General features: G+C 42.0%; 2 protein-coding genes across 11 annotated transcripts in view; one reads left to right on the top strand and one right to left on the bottom strand.

Moving 5' to 3' along the window:
- Positions 1-8,630, bottom strand: part of LOC121306990 (tubulin polyglutamylase complex subunit 2-like) — a 29,726-nt gene extending 21,096 nt beyond the window's left edge. For 4 of the 9 annotated variants that reach the window (XM_041239103.1, XM_041239094.1, XM_041239087.1 and 1 more), the window contains exons 1-4: positions 8,463-8,630; positions 7,255-7,334; positions 5,130-5,293; positions 19-273 (exon numbers count right to left, since the gene is read on the bottom strand). In XM_041239103.1, the coding sequence (XP_041095037.1) occupies positions 19-273; positions 5,130-5,293; positions 7,255-7,334; positions 8,463-8,511 (548 nt within the window). In that variant the 5' untranslated portion in view covers positions 8,512-8,630. Of the gene's footprint in view, positions 1-18; positions 274-5,129; positions 5,507-6,034; positions 6,167-7,254; positions 7,335-8,462 lie in introns of those variants that run through there. The other 5 variants (XM_041239050.1, XM_041239057.1, XM_041239106.1 and 2 more) reach the window with 5 other exon arrangements.
- A 705-nt stretch (positions 8,631-9,335) lies between these two features.
- LOC121306970 (protein hinderin-like) overlaps positions 9,336-24,143 on the top strand; it is a 40,361-nt gene continuing 25,553 nt past the window's right edge. Inside the window, exons 1-5 of one of the 2 annotated variants that reach the window (XM_041239025.1) lie at positions 9,336-9,407; positions 10,696-10,889; positions 11,841-11,938; positions 12,878-12,993; positions 17,965-18,092. In XM_041239025.1, the coding sequence (XP_041094959.1) occupies positions 9,344-9,407; positions 10,696-10,889; positions 11,841-11,938; positions 12,878-12,993; positions 17,965-18,092 (600 nt within the window). In that variant the 5' untranslated portion in view covers positions 9,336-9,343. Of the gene's footprint in view, positions 9,408-10,695; positions 10,911-11,840; positions 11,939-12,877; positions 12,994-17,964; positions 18,093-24,143 lie in introns of both variants that reach the window. The other variant, XM_041239019.1, reaches the window with a different exon arrangement.

Genomic DNA, 24,143 nt, shown 5'->3' with positions numbered 1-24,143 from the left:
ATTATAATTATAACTGACCACAGCTCTGCTGCGGGGGTCACTTTCTGGCAATTCTTCAGGGGGTATGAGGGCTCATTTCCTGGCAGTGCTGGCCCCCATGTTCCTTCCTCTCTGAGCCCCTGTGGACTGGCTGGCAATCTTCTTTTTGGGGGTGGGCAGCTTGGCTTTGCCCTGGAAGGCTCTGTTGGGATGCAGCTTGTTAAGCAAGGGCTCCCCTTGGTCAGTGTGGGAGTCACAGCTGGAAGTGATGGGCTGGTACAGACACGACCACTGCTGCAAAGAGACAGGGATACTCTGTGAACATTCATAGCCTACTGCTGTAAATCCACAATTCAGAAAGGGTGAATAACCTAGTGAGCGAGTTAAACATGCATCCATCCATCCAGCACTCCACCTGCACATTCATGTACTACACTGTTTATATAAAAACTACAATCCATCCATCCAGCACTCCACCTGCACGTTCATGCACTACACTGTTTATATAAAAACTACAATCCATCCATCCAGCACTCCACCTGCACGTTCATGCACTACACTGTTTATATAATAACTACAATCCATCCATCTACACCTGCACGTTCATGCACTACACTGTTTATATAAAAACCATCCAGCACTCCACCTGCACGTTCATGCACTACATTGTTTATATAAAAACTACAATCCATCCATCCAGCACTCCACCTGCACGTTCATGCACTACACTGTTTATATAAAAACTACAATCCATCCATCCAGCACTCCACCTGCACGTTCATGCACTACACTGTTTATATAAAAACTACAATCCATCCATCCAACTCCACCTGCACGTTCATGCACTACACTGTTTATATAAAAACTACCATCCATCCATCCAGCACTCCACCTGCACGTTCATGCACTACACTGTTTATATAAAAACTACAATCCATCCATCCAGCACTCCACCTGCACGTTCATGCACTACACTGTTTATATAAAAACTACAATCCATCCAGCACTCCACCTGCACGTTCATGCACTACACTGTTTATATAAAAACTACATCCATCCATCCAGCACTCCACCTGCACGTTCATGCACTACACTGTTTATATAAAAACTACAATCCATCCATCCAGCACTCCACCTGCACGTTCATGCACTACACTGTTTATATAAAAACTACAATCCATCCATCCAGCACTCCACCTGCACGTTCATGCACTACACTGTTTATATAAAAACTACAATCCATCCATCCAGCACTCCACCTGCACGTTCATGCACTACACTGTTTATATAAAAACTACAATCCATCCATCCAGCACTCCACCTGCACGTTCATGCACTACACTGTTTATATAAAAACTACAAATCCATCCATCCAGCACTCCACCTGCACGTTCATGCACTACACTGTTTATATAAAAACTACAATCCATCCCACTCCACCTGCATGTTCATGCACTACACTGTTTATATAAAAACTACAATCCATCCATCCAGCACTCCACCTGCACGTTCATGCACTACACTGTTTATATAAAAACTACATCCATCCATCCAGCACTCCACCTGCACGTTCATGCACTACACTGTTTATATAAAAACTACAATCCATCCATCCATCCACCTGCACGTTCATGCACTACACTGTTTATATAAAAACTACAATTCCATCCATCCAGCACTCCACCTGCACGTTCATGCACTACACTGTTTATATAAAAACTACAATCCATCCATGCACTCCACCTGCACGTTCATGCACTACACTGTTTATATAATAACTACAATCCATCCATCACTCCACCTGCACGTTCATGCACTACACTGTTTATATAAAAACTACAATCCATCCATCCAGCACTCCACCTGCACGTTCATGCACTACACTGTTTATATAAAAACTACAATCCATCCATCCAGCACTCCACCTGCACGTTCATGCACTACACCTGCACGTTGTTTATATAAAAACTACACTCCACCTGCACGTTCATCCATCCATCCATCCAGCACTCCACCTGCACGTTCATGCACTACACTGTTTATATAATAACTACAATCCAACCATCCATCCATCCAGCACTCCACCTGCACGTTCATGCACTACACTGTTTATATAATAACTACAATCCATCCATCCATCCAGCACTCCACCTGCACGTTCATGCACTACACTGTTTATATAAAAACTACAATCCATCCATCCAGCACTCCACCTGCACGTTCATGCACTACACTGTTTATATAAAAACTACAATCCATCCAGCACTCCACCTGCACGTTCATGCACTACACTGTTTATATAAAAACTACAATCCATCCATCCAGCACTCCACCTGCACGTTCATGCACTACACTGTTTATATAATAACTACAATCCATCCATCACTCCACCTGCATGTTCATGCACTACACTGTTTATATAAAAACTACAATCCATCCATCCAGCACTCCACCTGCACGTTCATGTACTACAATTTATATAAAAACTACAATCCATCCATCACTCCACCTGCATGTTCATGCACTACACTGTTTATATAATAACTACAATGTACAGAAAAGAGTATGTTTAAAAGTAAAATAATGAATTACTTTTCTTATATAAAACTCTGCATTTGTTTGACATAACTTGTGTCGACATTCATGTTGTTGGATTTGAAACAGTTGGCTCTCGTAAACTGCACTGCACTAGAACAGCCTTGTAACTACGATTTAAAGGGATTATAGCTGCCGACATATGACCATGTCTTGTGTAACCATGGGAAAAGCATGGGACAATGGCAAAATGACTGGTAAGCTTTTCTAAGGGGGGAGAACTGGAGTGGGCTAATGGACCAGCTGATACAGTCTGGGTATAATTTAACTGTGGGGCAGTGGGGTTGCAGGTTTGGGAGCACCAGTGGGTGGGAATGTGTAAATATTACAAGTAAGAAGGTGATTACTATCTGTGATTATACGTGGGAGATCCACGGGTATATAGGAGGCATGATGTTGCGGTTCCCAATCACCCGATGACCCCCTTTGGCATGCTCCCCTCCAGGCGGCTTGGTGCCGATGGGAAGGGTGAAACACCTGTATACTGGGATAAACTGGCTTCAAACATTAATTAGAGTAGATATCCGAAGTGAGTGACGCTATATGCTAATAGATGTGGGGAGTTACCGGCTAGTTGAAATATTAAATAAAACCATAGCACAGGAGATAGAAACTTATCAGTGTAATGCCAGTGGTAGGCAGAAGAGGGGGTTATTTGAGGGTGGTTTGGAGCTGTGAATTCTGGCCTGAATTCTGTAAGTAATATTGAACAACAACAAGAAAACCATGGACAGTTTTTGAAAACAGACAATGCCATTCAACAGCTGGCCACAGCAGAACAAATGACTGGAGAAACTCTTGAAATTGCTGTTAATGTTTTACGTGTAATTTCACATGCTATCTCTGAGGATTTGAATCTAACAACAAGGGAAGAAAGATGCTATAGAATGCAAGCCACCTTGACCAGAGACGTCATAATTGCTATTAGGGATCTGCATAAGGGAATGTTAAGTCTTGTGTGGAAAAAGGGAGTTTTGCAGAAACTCAAGCGGACAGGATTTCCAGTGTCTCGCCAGTTTCAAAATAATATTGTAGTTAGAACAGAGAGCTGTATTAACGATGTATGCTTTATTCTAGTTGCCCCGTTCACCACCAGTAAAGACCTGCAGGGTACCGGGATGAGGATTAATAGTACTGGGGTGGTAATTAGAGCACAGATTATTGTCCCACAAATTACTTGGGTGAGCCGTACAGCTAAAAACGCCGCCATGTACCTGAGGTCAGCTGAACGCATTGAATTCGGGGATGCAGTATGGTGTGACCATGCTGGCAGTACGAACCCATCTGCTCAGGTGATGGACACCACTGTTCACCCGAAGGTGGGTACAAGCACTGTGCACAAATGCAAAATGGGACATGGTGTATCACGACTTCAGTGGCGAACATGACAGTGGGCAGTGACGGTAAGGTGTGCCCGATGTCCCCCACCGCGTGTTTTGACCCGCGTGGAGTGGTGACTGTGGGCCACCTAAGCCTGCACCCGACCCCTCCAATAAATATCTCTACCACTCTACAGGAGGCTGAGGTCTGGACGAAGTCGGTCAATCATACAGGTGTGCTGTGCGCATTGGGACATGTGGAGACACAGTTAGCTGGCATAAGTTCCTGTTTGGTGGTGGCCCGGGTGCAGGCGTCATTAGCTGGTAATACCGGCCACCTAATCTTAGCAAGCGCCTGCTCTTGTGGATGGGGTACTCTGTGTGGACTGACAGGTGAGTCAGCTGGTGTAGATTGGGCTGATTGGTGGAATATGGCAGGGCACCTGTCCTTTGTGTTGTCCATGTTAGTGTTATTATGTTATTTTAAATGTTTACTGAAAAAACAGAAGCAGCTCATCCATGGACTTATCTCTGAATCGATCTGCTCATGCATCCGACAAATGGTAATAGTGGATACCCGCTACGAGCAACTCCGACAAGACGACACAGACGCGTAGGGGCAAGTGCTGGTAACCTCAGCCTCATGTCGTAGACCATCTCTGTTTTCAGCTATTCGAAGGTTCAAAGAAGGGACTGAAGAGGCAGCCAGGACGGCACTTGCAGGGTTAAGGAGAATGGCGTGATGTTTTCAAGGCAGGGCGGTCTAATGCAAGATGACTGTTTTGCTTTTCATATACTGTTTTGTTTTTGCAACTGTTATGCTTTTCATACAAAATCTTCTAGTGCAGAGTGACTTTGTTTTGCTTTTAATGCAGCTGAGCTTGCAAAAGATTAGGGAAAGAATGTGTTCAAGGTTGCTGTATTCGTGTGAGTGCAGAACTGCTTCCCTGGGCTTTGAGCAAAAAACAGCTCAAGGGAGGACTTTGAGACTGTTCTATGATATTGTTGATGTATTAATCTGCTCAATGTTGCTATGCTGAACATGTATAAGTACTGGGCCACCTCGTACTAAGCTAAGAGAGAGTGTGTTTGTGTAACTGCTGCTGTGCGTTCATGTAACTGCTTCTGTTCCCTGTAATAAAACTTCTTGAACTGATACCGATCAGTCATCAGTCATTTCATACAACAAGCGATTTTCCTCCTACTACACCATCTCTTGGCAGTCAGGGAGTTTACCTTGGTCTGTGGGCTGGGCCCATACTTGGTGAATCAGCATTGTCACTCAGGCAGCCCCAGGTGGGTGACCATGAGCCGACAGTAGGCAGTGGAAGACTCAGTGAGGAAGTGCCAGTACAGTGCACAGTCCAGAAACCACACCTCACATTGCTGCGCCACCAGCTCTGGAGAGAGGGGAATACAAACACGCACAGACACAGTCATACTACAGCCAGGAGGTACAGACACTGAAATAACTGACTTGTGTGTGATAACAATAACTATGTGGTTTGGCGTTTCTGTAAACGAGGCAGACACTTCCATTTCCATTGCAGGAGTCCAACTCAAATATCCGATTTCTGAATCAAAATGGGGCTTCTCTGGCTGGCTTTCCACCCCTAGGAACAGAAAGCAGAGTGACAGAGTAGAGTGAGAGGACTGAGAGGCAGTGCTTAAAGCTGTGCTTCCCAACCTAGGAACCAAACCCAGGTTACCCTCATTAAGACTATCATCATGTGCAAGTTGTTGCGCTATATTTCCTAAACTTGAGACATATTCTTTGAGTAGATTTGCTAACTTTTAAACAGGTAGAATAAAGACGGTGTACACCATTTATAAACAGTAATTTTCAAAAGAATAAACATCTTTCCCTTTTGTATTGCAATATGTTTTTTCCACGTTAAAAGTAATAATGCACAAAAAATGAACAAAACATGTTAAATGCAGCTTCTCTCCCTACTTTTAAAAACAAAGATTTACTCAAAACAAGTTACCAAGCTTAAAAAAAAACTAAAAAAACAACCACCAAGAAACCCAACTAGACATTGTAGTGCTATATTAGGGGGCTGTTCACATCTATAATACTCAGGTGAGAGAATGATTTGATTTTGTACACCCTGTTTATTCTACCTTTAAGCAATGCTTACCCCCGCTGTCTGACTCGCTGTCCAGGTCTGCCAGGGTGGGTGCGCTGGGCAGGGAGTACAGAGCGGACTCGCACAAGGGGCTCAGTGCACACACGCTGTTGATAACCATGGAACCCAGCGGCAAGGGCTGCCCTGCCACAGAGAAGCAGGGGAAGAGTCAGCACGCTCTGCACAGCCACAAGGGGGCTCCTGACAGTGTGGCTCCTTCAGCCAGGGCTTTACACACATAATCACAGATTCAGAGTTAGAAGCTAAGGGATAGGTTCAATCAAAATACAGCGACTTTTGGATCAGTGCATTGGTGCATTTGGGAGGTTTCCTATTACATCAGATTATGCCACAGAACAGGGATACTACATGCTTCATATAGCAAGGCTGTACTGTACTTCTTACAGTATTGGTGTTGGTAGAGCAGACTTTCTTCAGTACATTAAACTGCAGTTGTCCTGGATTGGGCAGCTTGCATTCTAGAAAGTATAAGAGTGCAAGCTGCCCAAATGATGACAACAGCAGTGCAATGGACTGAAGGAAAGCTGCATTACTAATACCGCTGTTAGTGATTAGTAGAGAGGCAGCTGGGGGTCCACTATGGATGCTGTATTTGAGAAACACAAGTCAGAAAGGCAAGTGCTTGAACCAATGATAAACTACTATGTAGTTTCAATGTTCCCAATGACTGAGACTTGTTGCACAATTAACAGATTCCATGATGTCTCAATGTTGATACAATCAAGTGAGTGATTTGTTTAAAGTCCTAATTACAAGTTACTGTAAGTCTAAACAGTGTCGGTAGCAAAAGCTACTCTAGCCAGTTCTATTAATGCTATTATACTCATATGTTTTTGCAATTAACTAACAAAAAAAACAAAACAAGTGGTAGTTCAGGTTTAGAGTTGTGGTTTCAGTGCTGCCACCTGGTGGTTCTCTCTTGCACTTGCCTCCATTCCAAACAGCAGAGTGACAACACTACTTACTGGTTCAAAACCACAATGCAGAAACTACTGTCTAACTGCTGTTTTCTGTAGCACCCTATCAGTGATGATGCAAATGTAAACCCAGGGCCGGATTAGCTAATGAATTAGCCCTAACATATACTGAGGGGCCCTACCTGCTTTTTATGAATTCCACTTGTTTCGTGTTAATCCAGCCTATCAATGGCATTAGCGACCCCTCCTATTCCTGAACAGCCACCCTTACTGCAGGCCCAGTATTGCACCCACCAGTTCCCAAGACAAGATGACGTGGCGCTCTGCTGGCTCCTTCTGCACAAACTTCACGACTGTGACACCTGGGCGGCTTTCTGCAACGACACGGGAGGCAGAACTGACACGCCAGCAGGACAAACACTGGCAGCCATCTGCCTGCTGGGGCTCGAGGACAGAATGCCACTCATCAGGGAAGGCTCCCTTATAAAAAATTCCCCTCAGATGAAAGCATGGCAAAGTGTAATAAAGCCATATAGAAGTATTGTAAAGAAGTATGATGAAGCAGACTAAAAAACAAACCCGTTATACTATGGTCAATGCACAGTATAAAACCATGGGACAATGACTGTGGTAGAATTTATAGGGTTTGACACTACAGTATAGGCTGTTTCAATTGTTTCTGAACACTACAGGCTCTGAATATGTAAAGCAGAGTGACTTAAACCAGTAGAACATCTACTGGCAGCAGCCTTTTGGATGACAAACACCTGCATGCACTACAGGTGCTGGATGTGTGCAGTAGCTGGTATAATAACCAAACAAGCAAGTGCTAAACCAGTGCTACAGATCACTTCTAGTGCAAGGCTTCTATCTTCTTAAGCTCAAGGCTCCCAAGGCAGTAACTTCAAAGCTAGACCCTCAGCCATAGGGTTACCATATGACTCCGCTCACTGGAACCGTTCAGGCTTTTTAACTCACCTCACAATGCATTCTGGTACGTCGTACCTGTCTCAGGTTCCTTTCGCGTGTTTCCTTTCTTTATGAGAAGCAGGACTACACTTCCCAGCATGCATTGGGTTGCGAGTTCAAAAGCCTGCACTATCCCAAACTATCGCTGTGAACGCGGAGTCATGTGATAACCCTCTCAAACCTGCTGCTACAGTTTGAGTTGTTCTGGTAAAATGCAACCGGCGTTCAAAATGCATTTAGAAGTGTCGTATGTGATAGCACGTTTCTAACATTCCATTGCAGTCTCTGTCTCTAGGCAAATGTATCTGTCTAACATAAAAAGACGGACGATACAGCTTGCATTTGATGATGATTATTATTATTATTATTATTATTATTATTATTATTATTATTATTATGTTGCTCAAAACAGTTAACAGCCTTGAATCAACACACTTGTTCCCTGTCTTTATCGCGCTGCAGTTAGCTACCACAGCAACCTTGTTATTGCTACCTGCCAATCACCTGTCTGTCACTTATGGTGTTTGACTTACCCAATATCCGCGTAATACCCAACGTAAGCCGGTCCACGAACCCTTTCATACTGCCCCATTCCTCACTTCATCCATAACTGTGTTACTCTGCTTACTGAATTTGACAACACAGCGCATTCATTCAAACTGTTTCAGCATTGCCAAGCCGCCTCCGCCGCACTTCCTGCCCCTCTGTAACCAGGATATACAACCGCTGCAGCAATTTCTGGGAATCGTAGTTTTTAACTACACTTACGTTTGCCCAGATCTATGCGACTACAAAGATAGAAAAAACTACAAATGCCACAACCCATAGCATAGGGTGCGTTGCTAAATTCACCGCTGCCTACACCGAGGTAAAGCGGATTCACCAAACCCTTGTTAAATTCACCAGGAGTTGCTCAACAAACTGTTGTTAAATTCCCCGCACCGATCAGCACCAGCGATGCAGAGGCAGTGCCTACAAAGGAAGTCACCACCTCGGCTCACTTTTTATTTTAAAGTAACAAAAACTCTTCTTCACTGGCAACCATGAACTGCTTTAGATGTGTGAGGGCTGCAGTAGAGGATACTGACCTTCGTGTTAGGGTTTCGGTGTTGGGAGAGGATTATTCACTGTTTTATTATCAATAATATGATAAGCAGTCAGAGTGCAGTGTCCTGACAGGAACATTTAGAGGCCCCTTTGCAAGGACAGCACTTTAACAACGCAGCCATATATACAGCTTCCCTTCCAGCAATTGCCTCCAACCCCAAAAAACTCCAAGATCCGCCATGCAAAGCAACTGCGAGTTGAGTGATATTAGTTATATCCAATAGAATCGTAGAAATGTAGAATTCACCCAATCAGAATTTGACAAGGAGGCCGCGCTTGGGTCGCTGGGAGTGGCGGTTGTTTCAATATGGCGGATGTCGTTTACTGGAGTAAAGACCGTATCCTTTGTAAGAATAAAACCGTGTTAACAGGTCAGTTATATTCAGCCCTAACAGTGTAATAACTGTACACTACTTAACGGGTGCAGCAATACGTAACTTGTTTAGAGAGGGTGGTTTTAGAGGTAGCTGAATATATTTCAGAAAGGTAATTTAGAGCTTTTTGAACCGCCTCAGTCTACAGAAACAGGCTGTCCTATCTCATATATTTCTAAGGTACTGTGCAGTATTAACTGTGTGTATCGAAATGATAGCTGTGTGCTTGACATTGCAGGTGCTCGAACCCTCATAGTGATTGATTGCTTTGCCATAGTCCTAGTTGTATAGATAGTTAAAATATCTGTAAAGGGTACGGTACCCTTAACTCAGAAACGCACAATTTCACCAAATGTCTCATCCTTGACCTTTATTAAATGAATAGAAGAAGAAAAAGCGCAAAATAAAACAAATTGAATCTTATTTACAAAAAATGTAGTAAAACAAAATACAGATGTACCATGCATTCAACTACGGCTCTCTTTTTAAAAAGCACAAAAACCAACGCTGGAAAAAAAAAAAAAAACAACTAACCTTAAACGGGATAACTTTGATAAATCATTCTGTTAAAATCCTATTTTTCCCCTTCAACAGAACTAATTGAACTAAACGTCATGTAAATCCATCATTCGCCTTACCTAATTTATAATTACTAACCACACCATTTATTTGTTAAGTCGCAACTTCAGTCATATGCGACTTACAAGTATTAAGAAAGAAAGGGAAAACGACAAGCACGTTGTTGTTTTTGTGTTAGTCTATCTGTGTATTCAAAATAATACAGTATATCGGTGTATTTGAGAAGTTTCAGCTGTCTCTTCACCTTCCTGTGACTTAACTGACTCCAAAATGTTGGTATATACTTTAAAAACTTGAAATTAGTTCTGGAAATAATGGGGATGGGAGGTTAAATATATTTGCTTCTCTTGTTTCATTTTGGATAGCATGGCAGAGCAGAGTCAAGTACAGTACTACTGTACTCAAGAATGTCACCATTAATTGGTCAAGGGATAAACCACACCCAGTAGTAAACCTAGTACAATAAACTATAATGCAACATTAGTGTGTTTCCGTAACTATAATACACAGTATCTGATGAAAATCAAACCATAGTGGTTATTCCAGGCAAGTACAGCTAAGCCTTTTAAAAAAAAATTGGTGTTACTCTTTCCCCAGAAAACAAAAAATCCTAAACCATTCAAAGCTGACAGAAAATGAAATGAAGTTTGCACATTTTGCTTAAAAGAATGCTTATTCTTTCATTGCACTGTGTATTTCTCTACAGGCTTGACCAACAAAGGGAATCTGCGAATGGGGTTGATGGGGAAAGGTCGCAGGAGTGTGGAGGGGATAAAGAAGGTGGCAGCGCAGGTCTCTGATGGTCCTGACGCCTCGCTGAAGGAATCCAAGGAAGGGTTAAAGAAGGTGGTCACGCCCCAAATCTCGGAGGGTTTGCATCACTCTCTGAAGAAATCTGAGGTGAGGCAGGCTACCAATCAGGTAAGATACACACTGTGGGCAATAGCAAAAAACGCAAACATTAGGGATGAGCACACCACTGACAGTTGTCAGTTTAAGGCATTTTACAGGCCACGGACTTGTATCCTGAGGATTGAAGTCCAGCAAAACCATTCAAAAAAATAAAAGTTGGTTTGTTGTAACCAGATTTGAGTTTCAAATTGTGTGTATGTAGGTAGGTACAGAAATATTTTATATTTCTTCTCAATAAAATACAATATCAAGACTTTTCTGGTATGAAGATGCAGGTAGGCATATAAAAGATATAAATGATAAATCTTGAGGTGTTCTAATAAATTTGCACATGACTGTACTACTTATTGTGCTTCGACTGTTAAAAAATGTATATATTTATATTGTCCATGGACACAATGTATTGATTAGGGCTGCATTGATGAGTAAGGTGACTTAGAGCAAATCCATGTTTTTTATTATTATGGTTCTAAAAGCTATTGGTCTGTACAAGTGAAAGAACTCATCTTAACTTTTATAGGAATCTCTCTACTCTAGTGCTGGAAATACTAAGGAGACAGCAACATAAAGTAGTGACAATCAAGAGTGTTTGTGTTATAAAAATAAATACACTAGCCTGACCCTGAGGTTGAGACATTAAACTGAGTGGGCATTAATTACCTCATGGACATCTTTAGAAGAGAGTCCCCTGGTGTCTCATGGTTAAAATCCAATACAGGTCAGAAAATGATGGCCTAGCTGTATTCCCCTCTGGCAAATTAAATATCGTCAAACAGTATTTCACCAGAACTTGGATGTGAACTACCAGCTTGTTGTTTTGTGTGTGTGTATATAATATATATATATGACACACACACACACGCCCTTAGTACTGTACATTAGGCTTAAGCACTTTTAAGTGCGGCTGCCTGAACTGCGAACGACTCCCCTGTTGTGCAGATTCTGGCTGATGCAGCAGAAGGCAGGAGTGCTTCCCTGAAGGATCTGTGCCCAGAGGACAAGCGGCGCATCGCCAACCTCATCCAAGAGCTTGCCAGGTACCAGGACTGTCATAATGAGGGAATAGAAGTTTGAAATCAGGGTTAGTTTTGCATAAGGAGCTTCTGTAGACAGATGGGGTTTAGTGAATAATTCCAGTCTGCAGTTTTCTGATGTGCAAACAGATCAACACAGGCAACTGCCATAGTGTGCTTGGGGGGTGCCATAGGGAGCTAATTAAAAGTGAAGGGACTTGCCTCTAGGAAAAAGTCTTGGGAATAAGTAAGTGAAACCTGGCAATACATGCTACCTGCTTGCAGTATGATCCTTGCTTCTGTGTTATGAAAAGAAGATACCGGAGAGCCAAAACTACCCATCTTAAAACTGAAGAAGCAACAGAAGAATTAAGCTTGGCACTAGTTATTGCTTGGTATTTAAAGGTATAATAATGTCTTGCCTTTCGTTAGGATATCATTATTCTGTTACCTGTAACACAGGAAATTAATCAGAGGTAAAACAAGGTACTTCACATGTATGGCTGATTTCTTTTTCAGGTAGGAGTATGGAAGGCACACAGAATCAAGGACAAGTCTCCATTACTTTGCAATAGAATTCAATATTGTCAAGAAATCTGTATCGGGTTAAAAGCTGAGAGTTGTAACCATAAGTCTTGCCATGCAACAGCTTCCTAAAAGCATTCTAGAGACACATTTAAAATGTTAACCATAGACCAGAGAAAGTGTCTCCTTTCCTGGGTTCCTCAATGCATTCTAGGAATGCTCCTTTCATACCTTTTTGACAATAAAAGATATTCGTTTGGTAGCTATAGAAGAGAGGACAAATAAAAATTGAGCATTTAAGAACAATGGTTTTCAAACTGAGTTAGTCCACTGGCGGTCAACAGGTCACCTATGTATTGTGTGGATTTCTTATAAAGCTTTGACTGTGCAAGCCTCCCCCGACTGTCTGTAGCCTGCTGTTGTGTGTTTGACCTAAAGGGTGAGCGAGGAGAAGGATGAGACGGAGGAGCAACTTCGTGTAGAGCAGGAAGGCTTCTCGAAGAAGATCCAGCAGCTGGAGGCGCAGAACGAGCTCATCGCCAACGAGAGGGAAAATATCCTTCCACAAAAAACAGGCCCTGCATTTGCAGCATTGGGGTTGTGACAGGGCCGTATCTCCTGTATCAGAATTCAATTGATCTGAACAAATCATAAGCTTACTGTTGTCCAGAATAGGAAAGTCAGGCAATTCCTGCCTGGGCTCTTAACATTCAGAGGCAAAGGTGACTGCTTTTGAGTTTGGTGACAGGAAAGGCAGCATTTTTATAACAAAAACTCAGAACTTGTATGTAGCAGATCTTCACCTATTTACTCTTTACAATCGCAGACCTTCAGAAACTATAAACAGGTTTTTATCATTTTCCAAAAAGTGGGACTTAGCAAGTACTGGTGGATTGAAGTATATTATTATTAAGCTTTACACAAATACAAGGAGGGCTTACCTTTGTTCTTTTTTTACCCTTTAACTTTCTTGGCTTTAAATTACTCTTTCCTAAATAAATAACCACTTTGATAACTAAATAAGTACGTACGTACAAGAGAACATAAAGCCTGCTGTGAGACCTCCATTTGTTAGACATCTCCCTGTTTTCATTAGCATCCAGTAATTGATGCAGTCCCCCAGACTGCAGTGCTAATGAGTCTGAAAGATAATCACCTGCGTCTCCTGCAGCCCGAATGCATCTCAGCTGGGGCTTGGTTTCACAGCGCTGCACATTCGCTTTCCTCCCTTGCACTGTACCCTCTCCTCCCGGCCCTCTGCCGCGTTCCTGGTAATGACTATTCAAAGAGGCTTCCATCCCATTAGCTGCCATCAGCACATGCAAAGTTCCGCTGACCCCTTCGTGTTGTGCAGAAATTTTTGGACATGATGACTACGATTACATTTCAAAACTGTAAAAAAAAAAAAAGTAGATGCAGATTTTTTTTTTTTGTACCACAGACTGATAAATTTCCTGCTTTTTAATTTATACAAAAAAAAAAAAAAAAAAAAAAAAAAAAAAAATCTAAAGATGAATACACACAATTGTAACAGTGGTGAAATCGGGTTAACAGTAACACTCAAGTGTTCTGTTTTGAAGAGTTTGAATATAGTTTACAGCTGGTGGATGTTGGATGGGGGGGGGGGGTTTGCAGGCTGTCCTGTAGCACTGCACCCCCAGACACTCTGCTTGTTGATTGATTTATATCCAGGCTATTGATAACCCTGGGTGGTTCATTGGAAATGTACTTGTATAGGGCACTTGGCTTCACATCTTTGAAATCACTAAATCACTGAAGAACAGATTGGCACAGTAAAACAGTGTCTCTGTGTGTTTGCAGTGAACACCAGATTTACCAGCCTCCCAGCAGCACCACACCTCATGCTTTTTCGGTTGCTCAGGCAGCACATTTATTGAACGTGCTTTCATTGTTATTATGAGATAGACCTCGTTACATTACAGCCACTTTTCTTTCTCTGTTTTCAGGTGGGAGATCTGTCTAGAAGTTCTGGGCACGGGAACACTCTGTCTACTTTATTCATAAAGGGAATGTTCATTTTTGCATGTTGTATTCACAGTAGACTGAGAATAAAAAAAAAAAAATTTGCCAGAAGAGTGAAAGAGTGGTGCCGGTCAGGGCTGCATATATGAGTGAAGCTGCATTAGGATGTTTCAGCCTGCGGAGGTCAGCGTCTACCGATATGCGTATATTCCTTTGCTGCATTCAGCTTTGTCCTATGCTGGCACAATACTAGATGGGACTAGTTTTTGCAGTACAGTTTAGGCTTGCATTCTTGGAATGGTGCAGGTTGTATACTAACTTGAGTTAACTAAACTTAGACGTTTTTGACGGTGATGAATTCACAATGAAATGGTACAATCTAGGAACCAGCTGAAATGAAAAAGTAAAACTGTGCTATCCATTGAAAAAGCAATACAGAACCAAAAATGTTCAAGAAACAACAAAGAAAGAAAGCTATGCGCATGTTTAAATTTGATTCCCCTGTAATAGTCTTTGTGTGAAGTTCATTAAAAAACCTATAGAATACTATATGAGTTGAATGTGTTTAAAACTAACATCTACGGTTGGTCTTATTCAAATATATTGCCAATCACTTAAGGATTTGTCAGTATTCCACCACCTCTTAGCCTGTGTATAGATTTGTATAGAACATACAGCACAGTTCACATTTTTTATGTTAAAGTAGTTCTCAATATTTGTTTTTTAAACAAAACTATTGTTGCATAGTCTACTGGCACACACGCAGGGAGATTTGGTTTTTGCTGCTCTCAAGATACTTTAACCCATGACCAAAATTTGAATAAAAGAGTGACATTTATTGCAGATTTTCAAAGCTTTATTTTTCCCATATTGTATACTGTCAGTTTTTTCTTTTCCGTTTATTTCACACATCTGTGTTTTAAAACGCCAAGTGAAGCGTACTGAGTTGTATTCTGCAATGGAGTGTGCTCTGAGAATGTGATTTATTATATACTCTCTCTGTGTCCTTAGTAATGGCAGATGAAAACAAAAAGCATAGACGAAAGAGACTCCAACACTAAATACACTGTGTAACAACATTTTTATTTTTTTTTTGTTCCTGGGTAGTAAGTGTTATTTCCTAATTGCTTATGCCTCAAAAGTATAGAAAATGGCTATTATTCCTCACAAACTTTGCTTTTGTGACCAGGACAGTGATATTTCAAAATATCACTATTTCCAATGGGAAAACAGGCAAATGTGTGTCTTTTCGTTCACATAAAGTCAGAAAAAAACAACATATTAATCCAAATTAACGTGTATTTATACTAAAGTAATACAAAGATGACTACAAAAGATTTAGAAGTGAGTAGTTTTTCGAGATTTACAATTATACTGTATTTACGAAAAGACACACATTTGCCTGTTTTCCCATTGGAAATAGTGATATTTTGAAATATCACTGTCCTGGTCACAAAAGCAAAGTTTGTGAGGAATAATAGCCATTTTCTATACTTTTGAGGCATAAGCAATTAGGAAATAACACTTACTACCCAGGAACAAAAATTGTGTTACATAGTGATATCAACAGAAAAGTAGTACATTTTCATATGTTCCACTATGGAGTTTTACATAAATCCAGAGAATTGCTTGTACAATTGTGATGAAACTTGGTTTAGACTTTTATTAACACTTCTTATTGAGGGTATCTGGGGATATTACCAGATGCCTGTATGCTTGTCTTTATGGGTCATGCTTACATTTTAGTTGTATCTTGAGACCCTCTTATCCGGTAGTGATGAAACTTGGTTGTAGCATTTAGAATTTGAGGATAGACGAGTTAAGGAGGTTGTGTTCTTGAACTCTATATGCACAGGAAATCCTTCCCCTCTCTCTCTCTCTCTCTCTCTCTCGCTCTCTCTCTCTCTCACTCTGCAGTATTAAGAGCTCAGCTGCATGGTGTGTTTATGAACTTGTACTGCTGATGGAACTTTTCTTCGCTCTATAAGGAGTCCTGTTTTTGATTAAAGATTCTCCTGGATTATTAAATTCCAGTGAGGTCTGGTATAATGGTATAAGCAGTAATGTATTTTAAATACCACAGCCGTTGAACTATACATTAATTGCACTGGTGTTTGTTGTCAAGGGTGTTTTATTGATTCCTTTGTTATATATGATAAAAGTGCAATGGAAAGAAGACTGCCACAAAGCAGGGTTAAGAGTTTTTGGACAGCAGTATTAATATTGGTTTGCTGTTTGTATAATTTAAATCGCCCCACCCCAGATTTTCTAAATCTCATAGCTGTGAGATGTTTCATCCCAGTATTAGCTGACCTTTTATTTACACAGGGACCCCAAGGTATAACAGGCAACTGCAAAATTCCCAATAAGAAAACAGAATTGCTCATTTAGAGTTATTTTCTTGGATTTAGATGCCCTTTGTTACAAAGGTAAGGCTGGAACGAAAAGCTTTGATAATTAGTTGGCTGTTTCTGAGAACTGTGGGCCCGAGTGCCACTCTCTGATTTGAGTTTGTAGAGCACATGCCGGTTTTGCTGTAGGCACCCGTCTCTGCTCTGTCAACAAACTGGCTAACCGTGCTTGATGAGTGTCTGTGGGCTCATTCTGCTATAGGCACCTCGCTAGCTCTCTCCATCGGAACCGTAGTCATGATGTGGGACCAAGCTGCAAACTGCTCGGGAGTTACTTTGGGCTCAAGCTGTTGGAAGCTCTTAGGGCTTTTGTCTGTCTCTCTCTCTCCCTCCCCAGAAGGATGAGAAATGGGATTAGGTAGGCAGCAGTTGTGTTTTTAACATAATTAGTTAGCAAGTACTCCTCTGTAGTTTTTGATAGTTCTGGGTTTGCAGCCAAACTACACAGAGAAACCACCATAGAAGGACTATATGACTAGCCTGATGACCACACTGATATATCCCTATTTACAGTACATCTTTAGATGTAGCCTATTCGTAGACTCCTTTAGAACTGTCCCTTCGGCAGTCGTTAAAAGCATATTTTACTGTTCCTATTTTATACATGCTCATCACACTTGATTTGTCGATCCCTTTAAGTCACACAATACAATGGAAAGAGCTGCCATAGAGCAGGGTGAAGTGGCAGTATTGGTGTTGTACTCCATGGTTGTTCGGAGCATCATGTCTTGACTGCAGCTTGGCTTGAGGATAGATGGGGCCCTGTATAAACAGTGTGGCAGGAGAAATTGTCCACTATGTGTGCGCTGAAAAGTTTGCCTGGAGCCACCTGCCTGCTGAGAGACAGTAATAAGTTTCCCTTAATTGAACTGTTTTTTTTTGTGGGGGGGGGTGTATCTAATTTCAATGTCCTTGAAAAGTTAAAACAAAGTAAGACATTTTAGAATTTGAAGCTGAAGCATTGTGACGATTTCTAGTTTATTGTCATATGTCTGTCTAGCTGCAGCTGCAATGTATTTGGTCACTAGTGGTGAACCAACCGTTTCTGGTGCAAGGTTAAAATAGTGTCGTGCGGGTTCCTCATGGTCAGGTTGTGTCTCTTGTTGCTTGTTATCCTTGACTGTCCCCCACGTTTGCAGGATCAGTACCTAGAGTGTCAGGAGCTGCTCGCTCTCTACCAGCAGTACCTGTCTGAGCAGCAGGAGAAGCTGACCCGCTCCATCTCCCAGCTCAACTTCACACACACAGCGCAGCAGCAGGTAAGCACCCTAAACCATGGCACTACCTGTCCACTCTCTCTCGTTAGTAACACCATGAACAGTGCTATCACATTTTGCTTATTTTGTAGAACCAGAATATCTTCAATGAAAACGTTGCTAGTGTGTTGGTTAAAGTAATTTTACAGGATCCTGTGAAAACACAGACACAGACTGTCTGGTATCCAGGGACCAAGCTGCAGATAGTTCTTCTGGACAAAATGGAAAAAGCAAAACATAAAATGTTATTTAGTCATTGCTTTAATTCTTTTTTTGAAGAATGACAAAATATTATTTTAATAACTGATCATTGCTTGATCATTGTTTTTTTTTTTTTGGTCCAAATTATGTTATAAGAACAAATGCAAACCCAGGAGAATCTTTAAACCCAATACATTTCAAGTAGTGTTTGTTTGTTCCAGGAATGGAAATTAGACTTCTTGCATAGCAGTTTAACCCATTCCAGGTTTTAATAGAGCTTGGTTAGCCATAGTGTACAGCTATTGCTAAAGTCTTGCAGCACCTGATAGAATCAACATATTGAATTACGTACCGCTTTGTAGTTTTCCATATACTTAACGAAAAACTGACAAATTGAAAAATGTGACATTTCGAAATGCAACAGACAAGCAAATCAAGTGCGAGAAGGAGAGCGGATTGGGAGAGGGGAAGAGGGAATGCTAAATAAGATGCCAGCGCAGCTTTTCATCAGTTCAGATACTGTAGCAAAACGGAGAGACAGAAACGGAAGTTAGACTGAGATGTTGTTTACAGTTTGAAAAACACCGATACTATAATTACTGCAGAAATATTGCATGAATCACTAGTGTAGGGAATTGGGGGACGTGCTGTAGGCACGCTATATCTGAGGAGCATTATAATCGAGAGCTTTATAGCGAGGGAGCACTATATATATATATATACATACAGCTCTGGAAAAAATTGAGACCCCTGCAAATTTTTCTTAAATCAGCATCTCTACATGTATGGCAGCCATTCCATTCCATTCCAGTGTCTGTTGAATTCCAACACAGGCACACCTCATTCTACTGAATGAGATACTGATTAGGGGATCACCTGAACCAAATCTTATTTAACGAGGAAAAGTATAAAAACCACTCCTGTGGTCATCACTATCCTCTTGCAATAGGACCAGCTGGATGGCAAAACAGTGCTAGTAGTACCTCAAAAGTAATTGGAATCAAAAAATAACTATTGACCATGCCCAAAGAGTTGAAAAGGAAAGTTTTGAGTGAGGAAAAGAAGGGTTCAATTCTGGCTTTACTGGCAGAGGGATACAGTGAGCGTCGGGTTGCTTCCATCCTTAAAATTTCAAAGACGGCGGTTCATAAGAACAAGGTCAAGCAGCACACATTGGGGACAACAAAGCTACAGACCGGCAGAGGGCGAAAACGACTCTCCACTGACCGGGATGACCGCCAACTCATTCAAATGTCACTCAGCAACCGTAGGATGACATCAAGTGATCTACAAAAAGAATGGCAAACAGCAGCTGGGGTGAAGTGCACGGTGAGGACGGTTCGAAACAGGCTTCTAGGGGCAGGGCTGAAGTTGTGCAAAGCTAGAAAAAAGCCCTTCATCAATGAGAAGCAAAGAAGAGCCAGGCTGAGGTTTGCAAAAGACCATAAGGATTGGACCGTAGAGGACTGGAGTAAGGTCATCTTCTCTGATGAGTCCAATTTTCAGCTTTGCCCAACACCTGGCCATCTAATGGTTAGACGGAGACCTGGAGAAGCCTACAAGCCACAGTGTCTCGCACCCACTGTGAAATGTGGTGGAGAATCAGTGATGATCTGGGGGTGCTTCAGCAAGGCTAGAATCGGACAGATTTGTCTTTGTGAAGGACGCTTGAATCAAGACAAGTACAAGGTTGTCCTGGAAGAAAACTTTTGAAGATTGGTTTTTACAGCAGGACAATGCTCCATGCCACACAGCCAGGTCAATCAAGGTGTGGATGGAGGACCACCAGATCAAGACCCTGGCATGGCCAGCCCAATCTCCAGAACTGAACCCCATTGAAAACCTCTGGAATGTGATCAAGAGGAAGATGGGTGGTCACAAGCTATCAAACAAAGCCGAGCTGCTTGAATTTTTGCGCCAGGAGTGGCATAAAGTCACCCAACATCAATGTGAAAGACTGGTGGAGGGCACGCCAAGACACATGAAAGCTATGTTTGAAAATCAGGCTTATTCCACCAAATATTGATTTCTGAACTCTTCCTAAGTTAAAACATTAGTATTGTGTTGTTTAAAAATGAACATTATTTTCTTTGCATTATTCGAGGTCTGACAACACTGCATCTTTTTTGTTATTTTGACCAGTTATCATTTTCTGCAAATAAATGCTCTAAATGACAATATTTTTATTTGGAATTTGGGAGAAATGTTGTCAGTTGTTTATAGAATAAAACAGAAATGTTCATTTTACCCAAACACATACCTATAAATAGTAAAACCAGAGAAACTGATCATTTTGCAGTGGTCTCTTAATTTTTTCCAGAGCTATATATATATATATATATATATATATATATATATATATATATATATATATATATATATAGACACACACACACACACACACACACACACACACACACAGTGGCTTGCAAAAGTATTCAGACCCCTGACCAATTCTCTCATATTACCGAATTACAAATGGTACATTGAAATTTTGTTCTGTTTGATATTTTATTTTTAAACACTGAAACTCAAAATCAATTATTGTAAGGTGACATTGGTTTTATGTTGGGAAATATTTTTAAGAAAAATAAAAACTGAAATATCTTGCTTGCATAAGTATTCAACCCTTGTGCTGTGGAAGCTCCCAGTTTGCACCGATGAAAGAAATTGCCCTAACGAGGACACAATTACCTTACCATTGGCCTCCACCTGTGAACCATTAAAGTTGCTGTCACATTTTCTGGATAAAAACCCCACTGTTGAAGGATCATTGGTAAGGCTGTGAATCTGAAGGAAAATGAAAACCAAAGAGCATTCTACAGAAGTTAGAGATAAAGTAATACAAATGCATAGATTAGGGAAAGGGTACAAAATAATATCCAAGTGTTCGGATAGCCCAGTGATCACAGTTGGATCAGTAATCAGGAAGTGGAAGCTGCATCACACCACCCAGGCACTGCCAAGAAAAGGCTGTCCCTCAAAACTCAGCGCTCAAACAAGAAGGAGACTTGTGAGAGAAGCCACAGAGAGGCCAACAATCGCTTTGAAGGAGCTACAGAGTTCAGTGGCTGGGAGTGGAGTAATGGTGCACCAGTCAACCATATCAAGAGCTCTGCATAACACTGGCCTGTATGGGAGGGTGGCAAGAAAGAAGCCGTTACTCAAAAAGTACCATCTGAAAGCACGTCTGGAGTTTGCCAGAAAGCATGAGAGTGACCCAGCTGTGATGTGGGAAAGGGTTTTGTGGTCAGATGAGACCAAGATAGAGCTTTTTGGCCAAAACTCAAAGCGCTATGTGTGGAGCAAACCTAGCACTGCCCATGCCTCAAGACACACCATCCCTACAGTGAAGTATGGTGGTGGCAGCATCATGCTGTGGGGATGCTTCTCATCAGCAGGGACTGGGCATCTTGTTACAATTGAAGGAAAAATGGATGGCGCAAAGTACAGGACAATACTGAAAGATAATCTGCTTCAGTCCGCTAAAAAACTGAAGCTTGGGAGGAAATTCACCTTTCAGCAGGACAATGATCCCAAGCACAAGGCCAAAGCAACATTGGAGTGACTCAAGAACAAAAATGTAAATGTCCTACAGTGGCCCAGTCAAAGTCCTGATCTCAATTCCATTGATATAAATAAATATAATATAAATAAAAAAAAAAAATTTACAGTGCCGAGAAAGTTTGTGAACCCCAATGATAATTATGGAAATTCCATAATTTCCATTGTTGCCCATGCAAGGGAGCCCTCAAACGTCACCGAGTTGAAGCAGTTCTGTAAGGAAGTATGTGCCTAAATTCCTCAAAACCCATGTGAGAGACTGACCAACAGTTACAGGAAACGATTAGCTGAAGGCAATGCTGCTCAAGGGGGTGCCACCAGTTACTGAATCTAAAGGTTAACATACTTTTTCACACATTTATATTGAATGTTGAAAGAGTATAATGTTTTCGTGTCATTTGTTTAATCAGGTTATCGTTATCTATTATTAGGATTTTAGGTTTGTAATATGTGAAAATCCTAAGGGGTTCACAAACTTTTTCTTGGCACTGTATTTTTAAGTCGTCTCAATCCTAAAATTCCAGCTGATGCAATCCTTTTGGCCACAGCTGTATTACAAGCTTGTGTGTCTTATTAAGCTCCTAGTACAACTAGAAATAGATCAAACTGTTGTGGAACGGGAGTCTTATTGCCATCCCTATGTTCTGATATTCCTAGCACTTGTTAACCCTGGTGCCCTGGCCAAAATCCCAGTATAAGTTAAATTGTGGCCTGGCAAAACTAGCCTCAATTTTCATGCCCTTATACAGACTTTTATAAAGGATAAAGGCATCTGCCAAATAAATAAACAATAATAATGATAATAATACTACTATAAAACTTCCCTTGAAAGAAGGAGGTTGTGTCTCACTGGAGTCGTCCTGTATGAGTTACGATCATTATGCAAGGTGAAAAAGTGGTTTGAAGTGTATCTAGCTTTCAGTTTGACTTTGAGAAGGAGTGTCATTTCTCTACATGCTGTCGGTCCCATGTGTAGCTGTGCCTGTTGCTTCATTTTTAATTTCCTGTGTCGCTTTACTGACCAGACACTGTCCTGTCTTGATTGCTTTGTGCTGCAGTGATTAACTGCCTGCCCGTCCCTCCAAACTCGTATTAGTACCACAGCTTGACATCATTACAAATTTAAATGCAGCAATTCCTTGTGCATAGCACATTAATCTCTCTGTCAATGTCCGTCCATCCACACTTCCATCCACCCAGCCTTCCCACTGGTTATCATCAAGTATAGCCAGTTGTTATAAAATATCTGCATCCCACAAACTGCTATGGAAATTGTTGTAAAAAGATATGTGAAAATTTGCTAAAGGCACACAGACTAAATCAGTAAAATGTATTCTCATCTTTCTCTCAACTCTAAACAATAGACCGCACTGCCCCCTGGCTCCTATTCCTCAACTCTAACTACTGGTCCACACTGCCCCCTGGCTCCTATTCCTCAACTCTAACCACTGGTCCATGCTGCCCCCTGGCTCTGTGGTCTGCACTAACCACTAGACCACACTGCCTCCTGGTCCTCAACACTAACCACTGGTCCATGCTGCCCCCTGGCTCCTATTCCTCAACTCTAACTACTGGTCCACGCTGCCCCCTGGCTCCTATTCCTCAACTCTAACCACTGGTCCACGCTGCCCCCTGGCTCCTATTCCTCAACTCTAACCACTGGTCCACACTGCCCCCTGGCTCCTGTTCCTCAACTCTAACCACTGGTCCACGCTGCCCCCTGGCTCCTATTCCTCAACTCTAACCACTGGTCCACACTGCCCCCTGGCTCCTGTTCCTCAACTCTAACCACTGGTCCACGCTGCCCCCTGGCTCCTGTTCCTCAACTCTAACCACTGGTCCACTCTGCCCCCTGGCTCTGTGGTCTGCTCTAACCACTAGACCACACTGCCTCCTGGTCCTCAAAACTAACCACTGGTCCATGCTGCCCCCTGGCTCCTATTCCTCAACTCTGACCACTGGTCCACACTGCCTCCTGGCTCCTAGTCCTCAACTCTAACCACTAGACCACACTGCCTCCTGGTCCTCAACTCTAACCACTGGTCCACGCTGCCCCCTGGCTCCTAGTCCTCAACACTAACCACTGGTCCACGCTGCCCCCTGGCTCCTATTCCTCAACTCTAACCACTGGTCCACGCTGCCCCCTGGCTCCTATTCCTCAACTCTAACCACTGGTCCACGCTGCCCCCTGGCTCCTATTCCTCAACTCTAACCACTGGTCCACACTGCCCCCTGGCTCCTATTCCTCAACTCTAACCACTGGTCCACGCTGCCCCTGGCTCCTATTCC

The sequence above is a fragment of the Polyodon spathula genome, chromosome 2 (assembly GCF_017654505.1).
Source record: "Polyodon spathula isolate WHYD16114869_AA chromosome 2, ASM1765450v1, whole genome shotgun sequence".
NCBI classification, from domain to species: domain Eukaryota; kingdom Metazoa; phylum Chordata; class Actinopteri; order Acipenseriformes; family Polyodontidae; genus Polyodon; species Polyodon spathula.
The sequence above is the reverse complement of the archived record's forward strand: the minus strand, read 5'-3'. Positions and strand labels throughout refer to the sequence as shown.